At 40.9% G+C, this 18,571-nt stretch overlaps 1 protein-coding gene across 2 annotated transcripts in view; it reads right to left on the reverse strand.

Moving 5' to 3' along the window:
- Positions 1-5,994: 5,994 nt before the first annotated feature.
- LOC106571566 (bromo adjacent homology domain-containing 1 protein) overlaps positions 5,995-18,571 on the reverse strand; it is a 79,306-nt gene continuing 66,729 nt past the window's right edge. For both annotated transcript variants that reach the window (XM_014144760.3, XM_014144759.3), the window contains exons 4-7: positions 17,596-17,755; positions 13,163-13,242; positions 12,886-12,977; positions 5,995-12,608 (exon numbers count right to left, since the gene is read on the reverse strand). In XM_014144760.3, the coding sequence (XP_014000235.1) occupies positions 12,419-12,608; positions 12,886-12,977; positions 13,163-13,242; positions 17,596-17,755 (522 nt within the window). In that variant the 3' untranslated portion in view covers positions 5,995-12,418. The remainder of the gene's footprint in view (positions 12,609-12,885; positions 12,978-13,162; positions 13,243-17,595; positions 17,756-18,571) is intronic.

Below are 18,571 nucleotides of genomic sequence, written 5' to 3' on the forward strand. Positions count from 1 at the left end.
TCATTTGAGTCAATTGGAGGTGTGCCTGTGGATGTATTTCAAGGCCTACAGTTGAAGTCGGAAGTTTACATACACCTTAGCCAAATACATTTTTCACAATTCCTGACATTTAATCCAAGTAAAACTTCCCTGTCTTAGGTCAGTTAGGATCACCACTTTATTTTAAGAATGTGAAATGTCAGAATAATAATAGAATGATTTATTTCAGCTTTTATTTCTTTCATCACATTCCCAGTGGGTCAGAAGTTTACATACACTCAATTAGTATTTGGTAGCATTGCCTTTAAATTGTTTAACTTAGGTCAAATGTTTCGGGTAGCCTTCCACAAGCTTCCCACAATAAGTTGGGTGAATTTTGGCCCATTCCACCTGACAGAGCTGGTGTAACTGAGTCAGGTTTGTAGGCCTCCTTGCTCACACGCTTTTCAATTCTGCCCACAAATTGTATATTGGATTGAGGTCAGGGCTTTGTGATGGCCGCTCCAATGCCTTGACTTTGTTGTCCTTAAGCCATCTTGCCACAACTTTGGAAGTATGCTTGGGGTCATTGTCCATTTGGAAGACCCATTGGCGACCAAGCTTTAACTTCCTGACTGATGTCTTGAGATGTTGCTTCAATATATCCACATCATTTCCCCTCCTCATTATGCCATCCATTTTGTGAAATGCACTAGTCCCTCCTGCAGCAAAGCACCCCCACAACATGATTTTGCCACCCCGTGCTTCACGGTTGGGATGGTGTTCTTCGGCTCGCAAGTCTTCCCCTTTTTCCTCCGAACATAACAATGGTCATTATGGCCAAACCGTTCTATTTTTGTTTCATCAGACCAGAGGACATTTCTCCAAAAAGTACAATCTTTGTCCCCATGTGCAGTTGCAAACCGTAGTCTGGCTTTTTTTGGGGCGGTTTTGGAGCAGTGGCTTCTTCCTTGTTGAGCGGCCTTTCAGGTTATGTCGATATAGGACTCGTTTTACTGTGGATATAGATACTTTTGTACCTGTTTCATCCAGCATCTTCACAAGGTCCTTTGCTGTTGTTCTGGGATTGATTTGCACTTTTCGCACCAAAGTACGTTCATCTCTAGGAGACACAACGCGTCTCCTTCCTAAGCGGTATGACGGCTGCGTGGTCCCATGGTGTTTATACTTGCATACTATTGTTTGTACAGATGAACGTGGTACCTTCAGGTGTTTGTAAATTGCTCCCAAGGATGAACCAGACTTGTGGTGAGGTCTTGGCTTTTCTGAGGTCTTGGCTGATTTCTTTTGATTTTCCCATGATGTCAAGCAAAGAGGGGGGCTGCATCTTGGGCCCCTCACGGGCCTGGGACCAGTGGCTTCAGCCCCGGTAAGCCTCTGCATTAACCTGGCCCTGAGGATTGCAGGCGCTCCAGGACTACAGTATTGATCATCATTTGGCTAATTGTCTGCTGTCCCATTTCACAGACACCGGTGCAAAAATAATGGGCCAGTGTTTCAGAAATACCTGTGACGATTTCTGGTCCCAGTCCGTCCTTGCTGCTATTAAAGACATGCTCCGGAACTTTGGTGATTACAAAGTATTTTTTAAACCTCCCGCTTTGGGCTGTATGTGTCAATGGGTAGGCTGCATACATGCATAAAACAGCAGAATTACTGTCTTATCTCAATTAGCCAAGAAATCCCTAGTTTGAAAGCAAGTGTTTTCCCCCACGTAGGCCAGCCCCATAGCAATTTGATATCTAGCCAATGAGCTTTAGCCACTCGTCATTTGAGCGACAGCTAGCAAGGTGCACACACAGCAAACCGAGAGAGCAATGACGCAGCGCACATATCTGCACCTATGTGACGTAGTACGCAATTCTCGGGGACCACTTTTGGCTCACGAGCGCTACTTTTAGAACTACTGGCTAAAAACTAAACAGAAGTACCAAAGACTCTCTTTAATGTTTGAAGTGTAAAAACAAATGTGAAAGCCTGCTGGAGTTGTTGAGTTGTCAGATCCTCCCGTTGATTGGTCAGTGGTCCCTCTGGAAGTCTGTACTGTCTATGTGTCTGTAATTATGTCTGTAAATCAGTACTGCCGGGGTGTCTGTAATTCTGTCTGTGTAATGGACATCAATAGGTGTGCTGTGCTAGCGTCTGGCCACTCAGAGCACTGGACATTCCTAATGCCATGAGCTGGGATAAGCAACGTACAAAGACGGGCCGAGGAAAGAGAGAAGGCCAAAGCATATGTCCTGAACCTGTAGTATAACTACTGACACCTTGTTGGTTGCAACTAACATAACAGTATACCTTGAGCCATGATGACAGGTTAGTAATTTCAACGCAAAACTAACAATGAACATACACCAGAATCGGAATAAAAGACAGACCACCATTTTTTTTCTCACAAAGGACTTAAAACTTTATAAATAGTCTGTCAATGGTACATTAAATCAGCAGGGATTGTTACAGAAACAGCCTTGTACACTGCTAGCTAGAAACAAATTACTACAACCTCTGTGTAATAATCTCCATTCAATAATTTCATCTTGAAAACTCATAAATTACTAATACAAAGAAACCAATAATTTTTTCAATTAATTAAATATATTTTCCAAATAAGTTAAATTGAAATCTTTATATATTGTATTGTTTACCCCATTTAAATATTGCTTTATTTTTTATATAATCATCAGCCGGGTCGTTCCACAAATGGGTGCCTTTTGCGTCCCTTTGATATTTTAAATTGATATTATGCACGAATATTGAATCTTAAAAGCCTGTTTAAATGCAGTGCCCTTAATTTAGACCTCACGGAGAATTCAATAAATGAATATATGAATATCAACCCTGTCACTTCTAGGAAGATTTCAACCCACTTAATCCAAACATTTCTCCCAGTTTCACCATCATTGTAAAGCTGTAGATATTTTTGTTGCTTTGACAAAGTCATTTCTGAAGATTATTTCTTTAAATGTGAGTAGTGAATCATTTACATCTGTCCCGCATTTTAAGGTCAACCCTGTTACGTGCATTGAACTCTTGTTTTTAATATGGTGAAACTATTCCTTTTTAAATATTATTATTAAATATTAAACATCTAATAGTCAAATCATAGTGTAAAAGCATGTGAGGCGGTTCTAGTTGTTTTGGGCCATTTTCTGAGCATAACACATCGACCCTCGAAACTCCCCTTTTCACACAACCAGCTTTCATTCTCCCTGTCACGAGGGAATTGATGGCTGATTTAAGATGAAATCGTCAACCCTATTACGGTCAAACCTGTTACAGTCAACCCTGTTACTTTATTTGGCACTTAATAGGCACTTACTATTGTCATTTTTGTTATTTAACCTCTTGAGATGGGAAACATGTTTTAATTAATTTGAACATGTGTTCTTTATGACATCATGTTAAAATGAGGCGAAATCAAACGTTTTGTTTTTACCAAGATACACTTCTCGAAAGGCACCGAATTGTTAGAACCACCCAGCTACAGGTCTAGCAGAAATACTACTACAGCACAGTGGAATGGCTGTCGCACGTGTACAGAGGGTCAGGGGTCACAAGGTCAGGATTCAGATATGTACACTTAATATTTCATAAAACTCTATTTAGCTGGTATTTATCTAGTATTCATTTAGCTGGTATTTATCTAGTATTCGGAAGGAAATTAAGTGGTAACAAATGGAACCTTCTGTAACCAAATTATACATGCCAATGAATTCTAAGAAACTAAAATGTAATTATTAGGTAACTAACTACTATTTTACCATGCAAATTCAAAGTAAATACCAGGTAAATACTGGACTGTAAAATAACGTGTAACCAATATCTCTCAGGTAGGGACCTCAGATATCTTGTTCCAACACTTATAGTCAGAAATGAATCAAAACGTAACCAAACCCTTCCCATTTTTGTTCTTATTTCTGTTCTTACTGTTTTTTGGTCAAATTTCAACTTCTGACTTGTGATTCAAATCCAAAACTAATCTAAAATAAAATAATTTTTTTCTTCCTCGATTTACACATACATTTGTCAAAAATAGTCCCTCTGAAAAATATATTGCATATGCCATTTTAAGAAATTGACATAAAATAGTTTCGATAAGGAGAAATTGTAAAGTAGGAGAATATATGACTTATTATATATTTTTTTTAAACAATCTGAGCACCAATAGGAAGAAAATGCCTATTGATCATTTTAAATTTAAACTTATATATGATTTTTCATATACACGCTTTGTTTAGTCGCTATTTTGGGGTATGATTCCAACTGTTAGAATGGAGAAAGTTTAAGATGGCTTTTGGGTATTATTCAAAACTTTGCAGATTAGGCCAGCAAAAGAACATTTGCACAGTAAGAAAGCAATCCAAGGTACTCTTTCCTATTAAAAAGTACCAACTCAGTCAGACACTGCCGTTTGTCTAGGACTAAACGTGACAGACAGACACGTTTAGGTTACAAGGCAATGTTGAATGATTGTGGTTTAAAAAAAAAAACAACACATCTCAATAACGTGTATCAAAAATACATTTTTCAGAGATTCCAACCCAAACCTCTGAGACATCACATTACATCATTCCGCACAGCGAGTTACACCAATATGCCAGCTCATACCTGAACCACCTGGGCAGTGTGGATACATACCAATAATACCAGTGTGGATCCACGATCTACAGGAATGATTTATCAGCGTACACATTATTTCATTAGATGGATATGACAGGTAACATATAGACCAGGGCCAACCGTCCTCCTGGAGAGCTACTGGGAATGCAGGTTTTTGCTCCAGCCCTCCTCCAACTAACACACCTGATTCTACTAATCAGCTGTTAGAGCAGGGCTGGAGCGAAAGCCTGCATACACAGTAGCTCGCTAAGAGTAAGGTAGTCCACCCCTGAAGTAACACATAGATAGTATGCTGGCGGATGTCTCTAATAGTAAAACACATGAAGTAGTTATGCATTGATAAAGTTGCCATGACACAGCCTTAGTTTCCATTCTCTACTAAGCACACAGACAGTAATAATACACAGTATTGTCTCCCGTTATAATATATTAGTAGCTGAACATAAATCAGAACACAATCATAGACGTTCTAATTAAGGAATGGATTAGTGCAATCTAACGAGGGAGGGAAGGAGACGAGAGGAGGGAGGAGAAGACTAGGAGGAGGAGGAGGAAAGGAGTGGTGGGTGGTGCTCTGCTTTGTGACATCCTTTGGTTTATCTTGGAGAGGGCGGAGCTTCGAAGGGTGGAAAAGGACGGGGAATCGAATTAGAATGAGTAGAAGGGAAACGTTCCACTACATATGGATTAGCGGCCATATTGGATGTCCCATGTTAGAATGTTGAATGAATTGATGCTTATCACTTGGAATCCATGAGAATTTTCAGTGTTCTACACAAACAACAACGGCAAATTGTGTTTTGTCGCACATATTGGGTGGGCCAGGTGAAATCGATGTGGATTTTGACTTTGTCCATTCTACTCATCCAATTTCTATGGGGTGAGACTAGCTGCCTTAAGCCCTACCTTCAAGTCACAAGGCAAGTTATGGGGAACAACAATATTACAAAAAGTTAAGATAGACATGTATAATAAGCAATGGTGTCTGCAATACCTTAGAATTCCACCCTTTTGAACACTCCAGAGAGGTGGGCACTTACATCATCAACAATCCTCCTTTTGATAGGCCAATGCAGAGCCAGAGAGGTGTTAGTCTCTCTACTAAGGGGGCTCACAATTGGACCGTTCGACAAAAGCACAACGGCAATCCTCATTTAGGAACAGAAAAAGGGGGTAGGGGGGATCTCAAATGACCCTATTCTCCATATAGTGCACTGTCTTTGACCAAAGGCCTATACAGTTCCCTACTAAGTAGTGCACTACATGGGAAATAGGGTATGATTTGAGACTCAGCTAGAGCTGAAGGTTAGTGTGTTGTGTTCTGTTGTCACAAAGCAAGAGAGAGTGTTCAGTGTTTCCCTTAGGATTTTTTCCAGCAGCGGTGGCAAAGTTAACGTGGGGGGCGGGGGGGTTGGCTTGGTAGTATGCGTGTCCAATGGTGTGGAAACACATTTCCTGCAATTCTACAGATTTTGGCATGAGGCCGAGAGAAAATGTTACTGTTTTAAAGCTAGTAAAGTAGTGTTTCCTGTGTTCTTAAACCAGGGGTAGGCAACTAGATTTTGCAACGGGACATTTTTGTTCAAGCGGATCGTTGGGGATCCGGAATATATTTATAATAATTTGTACACTGCAAATTGGCCTTGATTACATTGAGACATGATCACATGTCTCTTTTTATTTGTGGGGATACTTGGGAAAATATTTCCTAAATTAAAGTATTATTTTGCTCTATTCCTGGTGATTTTGAAGTCTTTTTAAAAAAATCAAAAACGTAAAAATATGCAGAGCCTGTAGCTGACCCCTGTCTTATGCTATCTGAGTGACTTAAACATTATAACAAAATCAATGGGGCGCCATGACATTTTTTGAATTCTTGATTTTCCCTGACTGTCTATATTTTATTCTGGTGGTTGTTAGTTTAAAAAAATGTATATATATAGCTCCATTATCTATTCTACATACTTTATATGTAGTTTTAGTCATTTAGGTTTACACAGAAAACTTTTTACCATCCCAATTTTTATATTTACAGTACCAGTCAAAAATTTGGACACACAAGACCAGCTCTAGGAAGAAATGCAGAAATGTTTTGGTACCCTCTGTGCCTCGATACAATCCTGTCTCGGAGCTCTACGAACAAGTCCTTCGACCTCATGGCTTGGTTTTTGCTCTGACATGCAATGTCAACTGTGGGACCTAAAATAGACAGGTGTGTGCCTTTTGAAATCATGTCCCATCAATTGAATTTACCACAGGTGGACTCCAAATTGTAGAAACATCTCAAGGATGATCAATGGAAAAATGATTCACCTGAGCTTATGTAAATCAGGTGTTTCTTTTTTTGTTGGTTTTAAATTAGCAAAAATGTCTAAAAACCTGTTTTCACTTTGTCATTATGGGGTATTGTGTGTAGATTGATGAGGATTTGTATTTATTTAATACATTTTAGAATAAGGCTGTAACTGAACAAAATGTGGCAAAAGGGAAGGGGCATGAATACTTTCCGAATGCACTGTATGCCTTGATGACAGCTTTGCACACTCTTGGCATTCTCTCAACCAGCTTCACCTGGAATGTTTTTCAACAGTCTTGAAGGAGTTCTCACATAGCTGAAAACTTCGGGATGCTGGCTTCTAGGCAGAGTTCCTCTGTCTAGTGTTCTTTTGCCCATCTTAATCTTTTCTTTTTATTGGCCAGTCTGAGATATGGCTTTTTCTTTGCAACTCTGCCTAGAAGGCCATCATCCCGGAGTCGCCTCTTCACGGTTGATGTTGAGACTGGTGTTTTGCGGGTACTATTTAATGAAGCTGCCAGTTGAGGACTTGTGAGGCGTCTATTTCTCAAACTAGACACCCTAATGTACTTGTCCTCTTGCTAAGTTGTGCACCGGGGCCTCCCAATCCTCTTTCTATTCTATTAAGTTTTCAGCTGTGCTAACATAATTGCAAAAGGGTTTTCTATTGATCAATTAGCCTTTTAAAATGATAAACTTGGATTAGCTAACACAACGTGCCATTGGAACATAGGAGTGATGGTTGCTGATAATGGGCCTCTGTACGCCTATGTAGATATTCCATTAAAAAATCAGCTGTTTCCAGCTACAATAGTCATTTACAACATGAACAATGTCTACACTGTATTTCTGATCAATTTGATGTTATTTTAATGGACAAAAAAGGACATTTCTAAGTGACTCCAAACTTTTGAACGGTAGTTATATATATATATATATATATATATACATGCACAGTGTAGGGATGCACGATATATCGGTAAGCATATCAGAATCGGACGATATTAGCTAAAAATGCCAGCACTGGCCCGATGTCTAGTTTAACGCTGAAGTGCAAAACCGATGTCAAAGCTGACGTGCATACCTATATAACATAGGTAGATGACATAATGACGCCACGAAAAATACAGCTCTACACAGAACAAAAGCAGAAAAATACTAAGCACACACTTCCAACAACTAAACAAGTTCAAGTCGAGCAGTCATTTGAAAGAGTAAGACATTTTCAGTGAGACAACACCAAGGCGAAATCCATTAACGCCAAGATAATGGAATTCATTGCCCTTGACAATCAACCGGTCACTGTCGTGGATGATGTTGGCTTTCGCCAACTGATCCAGCACCTCGAGCCCCAGTACACACTACCAAGAATGCGCTATTTTTCAGATGTTGCCCTACCGGAGTTACACAGTATTTTTGAAACGCACATCCCTGAGCTACTTGCTATGGGTGTCACTGCTATTAGCTTCACGACTGAAATTTGGACCAGTGATGTCAGCCCCATGAGCATGCTGAGTCTGACAGCACAGTGGGTCGACGAGGATTTCATACTGAGGAAAGCCGTATTGCATGCTCAAGAATGTGCTGGTTCTCATACTGCTGCTCTTTCAATGGCATTTGAGAACATGTTTGAAACTCGGAAACATGAACACACTCCTAGCTCCATTCGAACAACTGACTGGAGAAATAAACTCTTCAACTGCATCTGCAGCAGACGTGATACCCTCGGTCATGGCATTGAAACACCTGCTCAACAAAACTGCCGACACAGACCGTGGGGTTAAAACTTGTAAAAGTACTCTACAAGAGGCAGTGAATAAGCGATTCGGTGGCATTCTCTCTGAGCCTCTTTACTGTGTTGCCACCATGCTCGATGCTAGTTACAAGAACCACTACTTCGATGCAGACAAGAAACGGTTTACATGAAATGTTACAGACACAGCTTGACAAGATGGAAACGGACACAGTGACAATGCGCACCGAGGAAGAGAGGCCACGGACAGAGCTAAAACTTCACTGCTTGACATGTATGATGAAATCCTGGTCGAGACTGAACAAATGAACAACGAAACAGCATAGCAAGTAAGTGAAAGAAATAGGTTTTCCTGGTAATGGGGACATACAGTGCCTTGCAAAAGTATTCACCCCCTTGGCATTTTTCCTATTTTGTTTTCTTACAACCTGGAATTAAAATTTATTTTTTGGGGGGTTGTATCATTTCATTTACACAACATGCCTACCACTTTGAAGATGCAAAATATTCTTTTTATTGTGAAACAAACAAGAAATAAGACAAAACTATTCATAACTATTCACCCCCCCCCCCAAAGTCAATACTTTGTAGAGACACATTTTGCAGAAATTACAGCTGCAAGTCTCTTAGGGTATGTCTCTAGAAGCTTGGCACATCTAGCCACTGGGATTTTTGCACATTCTTCAAGGCAAAACTGCTCCAGCTCCTTCAAGTTGGATGGGTTCCTGCTGGTGTACAGCAATCTTTAAGTCATACCACAGATTCTCAATTGGATTGAGGTCTGGGCTTTGACTAGGCCATTCCAAGACATTTAAATGTTTTCCCTTAAACCACTCAAGTGTTGGTTTAGCAGTATGCTTAAGGTCATTGTCCTGCTGGAAGGTGAACCTCTGTCCCAGTCTCAAATCTCTGGAAGACTGAATCAGCTTTCCCTCAAGAATTTCCCTGTATTTAGCGCCATCCATCATTCCTTCAATTCTGACCAGTTTCCCAGTCCCTGCCGATTATTAAAAACATCCCCACAGCATGATGCTGCTACCACCATGCTTCACTGTGGGGTTGGTGGTGTTCTCGGGGTGATGAGAGGTGTTGGGTTTGCGCCAGACATTTTCCTTTATGGCCAAAAAGCTTCATTTTAATCTCATCTCACCAGAGTACCTTCTTCCATATGTTTGGGGAGTCTCCCACACGCCTTTTGGCGAACACCAAATGTGCTTGCTTATTTTTTTCTTTAAGCAATGGCTTTTTTCTGGCCAGTCTTCCGTAAAGCCCAGCTCTGTAGAGAGTACGGCTTAAAGTGGTCCTATGGACAGATACTCCAATCTCCGCTGTGGAGCTTTGCAGCTCCTTCAGGGTTATCTTTGGTCTCTTTGTCGCCTCTCTGATTAATGCCCTTCTTGCCTGGTCTGTGAGTTTTGGTGGGCGGCCCTCTCTTGGCAGGTTTGTTGTGGTGCCATATTCTTTCCATTTTTTAATAAGGGATTTAATGGTGCTCCGTGGGATGTTCAAAGTTTCATTTTTTTTTTATAACCCAAACCTGGTCTGTACGTCTCCACAACTTTGTCCCTGACCTGTTTGGAGAGCTCCTTGGTCTTCATGGTGCCGCTTGCTTAGTGGTGTTGTAGACTCTGGGGCCTTTCAGAACAGGTGTATATATACTGAGATCATGTGACAGATCATGTGACACTTAAATAAAGTTCACCTGTGTGCAATCTAACTAATTATGTGACTTCTGAAGGTAATTGGTTGCACCAGATCTTATTTAGGGGCTTCATATCAAAGGGGGTGAATACATATGCACACACCACTTTTCCGTTTTAAATTCTTTTTAAGTTCTTTTTTAAATATCATTTCACCAATTTGGACTATTTTATGTATGTCCATTACATGAAATCCAAATAAAAATCAATTTAAATTACAGGTTGTAATGCAACAAAATAGGAAAAACGCCAAGGGGGTGAATACTTTTGCAAGGCACTGTACGTAAATGCCAACAAAAAAATGGTGTGTGTGTGTGTGTGTGTGTTTCAACTATTTAACTGTACCAGAATACTTAAAAGGCCGCTAAAATGTTAAATATCGGTATCGTTTTTTTGGCAAGGAAAATATTGGATATCGGAATTGGGGGAAAATGTCATAACGGTGCATCCCTAATACAGTGCATTCGGAAAGTACTCAGGCCCCTTCCCTTTTTCCACATTTTGTTACTTTACAGCATTATTCTAAAATTGATTAAATCATTTTTAATCACACCTCCTCCATGCTTGGGAGGAGGGAACCACACATGAGGAGATAATCTGTTCACCTACTCTGCATCCTTGAGTAGTGGCATTTCGACCATGAAGGCCTGATTCACGCAGTCTCCTCTGAACAGTTGATGTTGAGATGTGTCTGTTACTTGAACTCTGTGAAGCATTTATTTGGGCTGCAATTTTTGAGGCTGGTAACTAATGACCGTATCCTCTGCAGCAGAGGTAACTCTGGGTCTTCCTTTCCTGTAGCGGTCCTCATGAGAGCCAGTTTCATCATAGCGCTTGATGGTTTTTGCGACTACACTTGAAGAAACTTTCAAAGTTCTTGAAATTTTCCGTATTGACTGACCTTCATGTCTTAAAGTAATGACAGACTGTCATTTCTCTTTGCTTATTTGAGCTGTTCTTGCCATAATATGGACTTGGTCCTTTACCAAATGGGGCTAATCTTTTGTATATCACCCCTACCTTGTCACAACCCAACTGATTGGCTCAAACGCATTAAGAAGGAAAGAAATTCCACAAATTAACTTTTAACAAGGCACACCTGTTAATTGAAATGCATTCCAGGTGACTACCTCCTGAAGCTGGTTGAGAGAATGACAAGAGTGTGCAAAGCTGTCATCAAGGCAAAGGGTGGCTACTTTGAAGAATCTAAAATCGAAAATATATTTTGATTTGTTTTACACTTTTTTGGTTACTACATGATTCCATGTGTTATTTCATAGTTTTGATGCCTTCAGTATTATTCTACAATGTAGAAAATAGTACAAATAAAGAAAAACCATTGAATGAGTAGGTGTGTCCAAACTTTTGACTGGTACTTTATATACTTTTTTGGCGGCCACGATTTACCATAGGGGAAATATAGGGGAAACACTGCGATCCTTTGTGAACCTGCACCTGTGGTTTCACTGCAGCCCAGACTGAACACACACACACCCACTACGTCACTCTCTGACACACGGCAGGGATATAAAATCTCAGTGTGTGTGCCCTCTCGATCACAGCTGCCTCAGAGAAAAACACAAATGAAGAAGAAGAACATTGTCATTACGTCAGGCTCTAACATCAAAACAATGACATGATAAGCCCAGTATCACTCTGGTAGCACAGCTCCTCTTCTTGTTAGGTCACCAACACGGCTGTTGATGCACATGGTAACCAGGACCATTAACTATTTAAGTGATGTGGAGGAACAGATCTCTGTGAAAGAATCCACCTCTCCCTTCTCCAAGCCGGTATAGTTCCAGTTGAGGGAGCCAAAACTTCAGCTCCCTAGCTACAGTTGTAAAGGGGGCTAAGGTACCCACTCAGATATCAGTGGTCCCCTTCCGATACTTGATCCTTCAGCCTCCCTCCAGCTGACCCGAGTGCCTATCAGGGGTCAAGGGTCAATCAGGGGTCCCCCCAAAACACTTCAGGGGTTCCCCCTCTCATCCTTCAGCCCCATGTGTAGGAGTGTGTTTGCTCCACTAGGGGTGTGTGTGGGTGTGTTTGCGTGTCCTCTGCTGCCCCCTACTGCAGGTTCTTGAGGATGCGTCCGTAGCGGAAGTCGTAGACGTGGCGGCAGAGGTACACTAGTTCAGGGTTGATGTTGGCAGGAACCTGCCGGTGGTCGGGGGGGTTGAAGTCCGAGGGGCAGGGGACCACTCTGGCAGTGCCAGGGGGCGCCCCCTCTTCACGCCGCTTCACCAAGGCACAAAATCTATATATGGAAAATTAAAGTGAGTTTTGAATGCACATTTTCTTCTCTTTCTTTCTTTACTTTATACCTCTACTTTATGTCTCTCCCTTAGAGCACTTCTAGTGTCAGTGATGTGTAATATTACTCACTAAAGAATGCCTAATTTCACCTACAGTGTTAATTATGGATACATGGTCTTTCTCAGTGTGTGTGTGTGTGTGTGTGTGTGTGTGTGTGTGTGTGTGTGTGTGTGTGTGTGTGTGTGTGTGTGTGTGTGTGTGTGTGTGTGGTTTCTTACCTACAGTATTGTGCTAGTGGGAGAACATAGCATCTGTCTTCGATGCAGGCCACACTGTTCTCGTCTTGATGCCGAGAGGCAAAAATCTCTTTCTGAATGGTGAGAAACAGACATACAATTATCAATCGCCACACAATCAAAGGTAAGGAGATTGAAGAGAGGAAGCCACTTCAGGCTACTGCGATGAAGGAAAAGAGATGAGGAGAGGCCGATTTAAACTACTGAGATTGAGCCATAGTTGAGTTGTCCTATTGTGGAGTCAGAGAGTTGTCCTCACCTCACAGTGCATACTGGAGTCTTGGCCTCCCTGTGTGTGTTCAGGTCGATAGTACCAGAACAGGCTCATCATCAGCTCTCCTGAGGAGGGGAGACACACACACACGGTCAACACACACAGGCGGGCAAACACACACACACACACACACACACACACACACACACACACACACACACACACACACACACACACACACACACACACACACACACACACACACTCACACACACACACACACACACACACACACACACACACACACACAACCACAGAAGAACAAAGGTACAGCTTTGCCAACCAACCGCACACACACAAAAAATACAACCAGTCTCTCACCAGCCAGACATAAGCAGCATTTCAGACAAACAATGGTCCTCGAATAACACCACAGCCAGCAGACACAAACAACCATTCACAGCCTACAACAACCACACACACACACACACACCCCAGCTAGCACATTTGGTTCCTTGGAAGTTGTGGGAACGTATGTTTTTGGTTTCCCATTGTTTGTGGGAACAAATTCATACATTTCCTGACTGGTAAAACGGAACGTTTTTTTGAACATTCTAAGAACAGAATAGAACACTTCGCCTGTTCTGGGAATATTTATTTTTAGGTTGCCTTGAGGTTCCCAGAAACTTTTACTCTGGTTCCTTGAAAGTTTTCCTGGGAGGTTTTATTATAGGTTATTTGGAGGTTTTTGAACGACTTCGTTAAAACTTTCACTGAATGTTTCAATAAGACTTTCAATAACACTGATTGCTTATTTTGGGTAAACATTTCGAATGCCAAGCAGATAGGACACATGGAAAATAATTTCCTTAGGCATTCATCATGCAAACACATGTTTTATTGTGTCAATGCATCAGTGAGATTTGAACCTACAATCTTCTGTTCTCTATCCATAGAATTAGTCCACTGCGCCACCAGGATGGAACTAACATGCCATGTTTTTTGAACTCCTAAAAAGCTGTTCATTATAGTCTATTCAAACAGACCCAACGTCAAAGGAAACAAGCACTCATTAAGATCAGGTGTGGTAAATTAGTGGGCACGACCAACACACCTGAACACACTTAACAAGATAGAGGATAGAGAGTTTTGTTGATACTGAGAACGGAATGTATGTTTTTAAATTACATTCTTAGAACATACTCACAACGTTACTAAAATTTTCTTGTTGTTTTTAATGGACAGTTTTCTTAATTTTCTTGGAACAATTTGAGAACATGACCTTAAATACAACCATGAGGAAACCTGTAGGAAACGTTATGCTGAAGTACTGAAATTCCCACAAAAGAACATTGTTTCTTAACGTTTTAACTTAACTATTTGAGAACATTCCCAATGCCAAACCAGTTGGAGAACGTTCGTAGAACATTACCAAAATTGAAATGAAATGTAACCATGTTTGTACTTTTAGGAAACGTTCTGTTAAAGTAATGAAATACCAATACATACTTTTTGGGGGGGGGGCTAAGTTCCTTAAATGTGCTGAGAATGTTCCAAAGCCAAGCAACTATCCTGCACCATTCCCAGAAAGTTGCAGGAAGGTAATATGTAAAATAACCATAGGACAACCACGCGCTCACCAAGCTCTAAGAAACAACATATGGTTCTCAGAATGTTGTGCTAGCTGGGACTAGGGTTGAAAAGGGTTGGAAACTTTCCGGGAATTTTCCAGGAATTTTTCCATGGAAAGTCACGCCTGAGAATTTTGCTTAAATTCATCAGGAAAAGTTTGCTTATAACAGTGAACCTTTTTTGTGGGATACACATAAGGCAATTCTAGGTCTTGTGGTATATTTTGGTTAAACTATCCCCAATTCAATGGAATTGCAACCCTCTGCATACATAGTGCATTCTTCCATCACATGTGCAGTGAACTCTTCCATCACATGTACAGCTGATTCTCAAGATCTTGCACACTAATGAGATGCTATTTAACCCACACTACTATACTGTCTGAGCCAAGGACTACATGCTTTCTGGTAAGTTTTGATTACAATACTGGGTGGGGTGAATATATTTTATGTGACATACATGGTTTTTTGTTAACTAGTAAATAGTAGCCTACAGCAAAGTGTGTTTAAATCATTTCTAACTTGTTAACAATTTCTGCTAGTTAGTTTTTGCTACCATGTGAGCCTACTAACTGAGTGAGGAGTGTTAATTCACCCGTTTCCATTTTAAAACATTTATCTTACAAAGGAGTTGTTTAATCTAACTGCTTAGCTATTTATCTGTACATGGAATTGTATATTTTTTTAACTCATTTTTTTCTAATCTTAACAGGAAAATGCGACGGGCACTATCTGACGTGTGGACACATTTCACTGCAGCTAATATAGAAGGAAAAGCTGTGTACATTTGCAAATACTGTGCCAAATCATATGTGAAGAATGCAACAAAGATGCAGAATCATCTGGCCAATTGAGAAATGCTGATGAATGTCTTGCTCGAGCTGTGTATGCAACTGGTTTACCTCTGATGCTCACAGGCAATGTGTATTGGAAGAGATTTCTGAATGTTCTTCGCCCAGCATGCACCCCTCCAACCAGACATGCTTTATCTACTCATTTGCTGGATGCAGAGTTCAACAGATTTCAAGTGAAGGTCAAGCAAATCATAGAGAAAGCAGACTGTATTGCAATCATCTCTGATGGGTGGTCGAATGTTCATGGGCAAGGAATAATGAACTACATCATCTCCACCCCTCAACCAGTATTCTACAAGAGCACAGACACAAGAGACAACAGACACACCGGTCTCTACATTGTAGATGAGCTGAAGGCAGTCATCAATGACCTTGGACCACAGAAAGTATTTGCACTGGTGACAGACAATGCTGCGAACATGAAGGCTGCTTGGTCTAAAGTGGAGGAGTCCTACCCTCACATCACACCCATTGGCTATGCTGCTCATGCATTAAATCTGCTCCTCAAGGACATCATGGCATTGAAAACAATGGATACACTCTACAAGAGAGCCAAGGAAATGGTTAGATATGTGAAGGATTATCAAGTTATAGCAGCAATCTACCTCACCAAGCAAAGTGAGAAGAATAAGAGAACCACATTGAAGCTGCCCAGCAACACCCATTGGGGTGGTGTTGTCATCATGTTTGACAGTCTCCTGGAGGGGAAGGAGTCTCTCCAAGAAATGGCCATATCACAGTCTGCTGATATGGACAGCCCCATCAAGAGGATCCTCCTGGATGATGTATTTTGGGAGAGAGTGGTAAACAGGCTGAAACCTATAGCAGTAGCCATAGCACAGATTGAAGGAGACCATGCCATCCTGTCTGATGTTCAGACTCTGCTTGCAGATAGATGTAAGAGAAGAAATCCGTACTGCTCTGCCCACTTCACTGTTGCTCCAAGCAGAGGAAACTGCATTTCTGAAATACATCAAAAAGCGTGAAGACTTCTGCCTGAAGCCCATACATGTTTGCCCCCAAGTATGCTGGAAAGAGCATCCTGTCTGGAGCAGAGATCAACAAGGCCTATGGTGTCATCACTACCGTGTCTCGCCACCTTGGCTTGGATGAGGGAAAGGTTCTTGGCAGTCTAGCGAAGTACACTTCCAAGCAAGCGATTTGGGATGGAGATGTAATATGGCAGTCGTGCCAACATATCTCATCAGCCACCTGGTGGAAGGGACTTTGTTGCCTCCATCATCCTCCAAATCCCACCAACATCAGCTGCCTCAGAGTGCAACTGGTCCTTGTTTGGGAACACACACACACCAATGCACGCAACAGGCTGACCAATACAAGGGTTGAAAAATTGCCAGCTGGGCAAATTTGAGGCTTTTTGGGCCTGACAACAAGCCATCCTCAACAAGGTTGGAAAGTGACAGTGAAGATGAGGTCTCAGTCTGATGTTCAAGAGGTGGACATTGAGGAGGTCCAGGGAGAAGACATGGAAGCCTGAGAGGAAGACAACCAAAGCTTTAGTTTCTAGACTATCATTTTACAGATGTATGTTGAAAACGTTTTTGGGAGATGCGATGGATCATTGGAGATCATTCAATATTCCCTTTCTTTTGTTGTTCAGTGAAATCATCCCATGTGAAGAGTCAACTCATTTAATTAAAGTTCAATTTGTAACTAAATTGGAAGGATTTAATCATTTGCAATTATGTCTACTTATGATGATGTAAAAGGTTTATGTTTCTGTCTCCATATGATATGGTAAATATATCCAATGCAAAAAACATCTACATTTAAATGGTATTAATATTCTTTTTGCATATATTTCCGTTAATTCCCATATATGTACGTTAATTCCCATGTATTCCCGTTAATTACCACGGAAAGTTTCCACCTCTGAATATTCCCCAAAATGTGCAACCCTAGCTGGGACACACACACAGCCAACTATTATACCCCAACAACAGGTTAGGACATCCTGCTATTTCTCTCTCACCAGATTTGGGGTCCTCCCAGAGCGCCGATATCTTGGCGACGTAAGGCAGGGACTTCTTCCGGGGACCGGAGCGCAGTAGCACTGTGTCTCTGACACGTACCACTTCGCTGTCTCTCTGTACTCCTTCATAACACTGCCGCAAAGCTGTCTCATCCTCCCCCTGAGACACACACACACGTACCACAAACACACCGTCAAAACACGACACACTTATCTTTATTCTCCAGTCACTGGCTACATCAGCAGTTTTCTATCAGAGAAGTGGACTTGGAACACATTCTCATTAAAGGGTAACGTAGCACCCCGCATTATCGGCATACTCAACAGCATTTAAGAAATATATTACCTTCAACAGTGTTATCTTGTGATCAAGCCATCAATGTTTTGTGATTATTGGCTTCCTAAAAATGTTACCTAACGGGTTAGCAATTAGCATGTTTGACATTTCAGTGGAAATACTACTACTATCAGCTTTTTGATAAGCGGTTTAGCAAAAAGATATGTCCCGTACTATCGGAATACAGTCCCCAGTTATTGGCCACCTTACGATTTTGTTGAATTACAAGATCTATCCATTTAATTTTGTTCAAAAAAGAGACACTAATCTCGTATCCGAAGTGTTTACTAGATAGTTGACTAGTTGTTTAGCCTTCCGTGGCCCCAAAAAAATCACTTGCCTGAAATTCGTTAGCTATATTTCAGAGGTAAAAAGTTGGATATTAAATATATATATTAATATAATATATATTATATATATATATATATATATATATATATACACTGCTCAAAAAAATAAAGGGAACACTTAAACAACACAATGTAACTCCAAGTCAATCACACTTCTGTGAAATCAAACTGTCCACTTAGGAAGCAACACTGATTGACAATAAATTTCACATGCTGTTGTGCAAATGGAATAGACAACAGGTGGAAATTATAGGCAATTAGCAAGACACCCCAAATAAAGGAGTGGTTC

The sequence above is a fragment of the Salmo salar genome, chromosome 15 (assembly GCF_965601325.2).
Source record: "Salmo salar chromosome 15, fSalSal1, whole genome shotgun sequence".
Taxonomy (NCBI): Eukaryota; Metazoa; Chordata; class Actinopteri; order Salmoniformes; family Salmonidae; genus Salmo; species Salmo salar.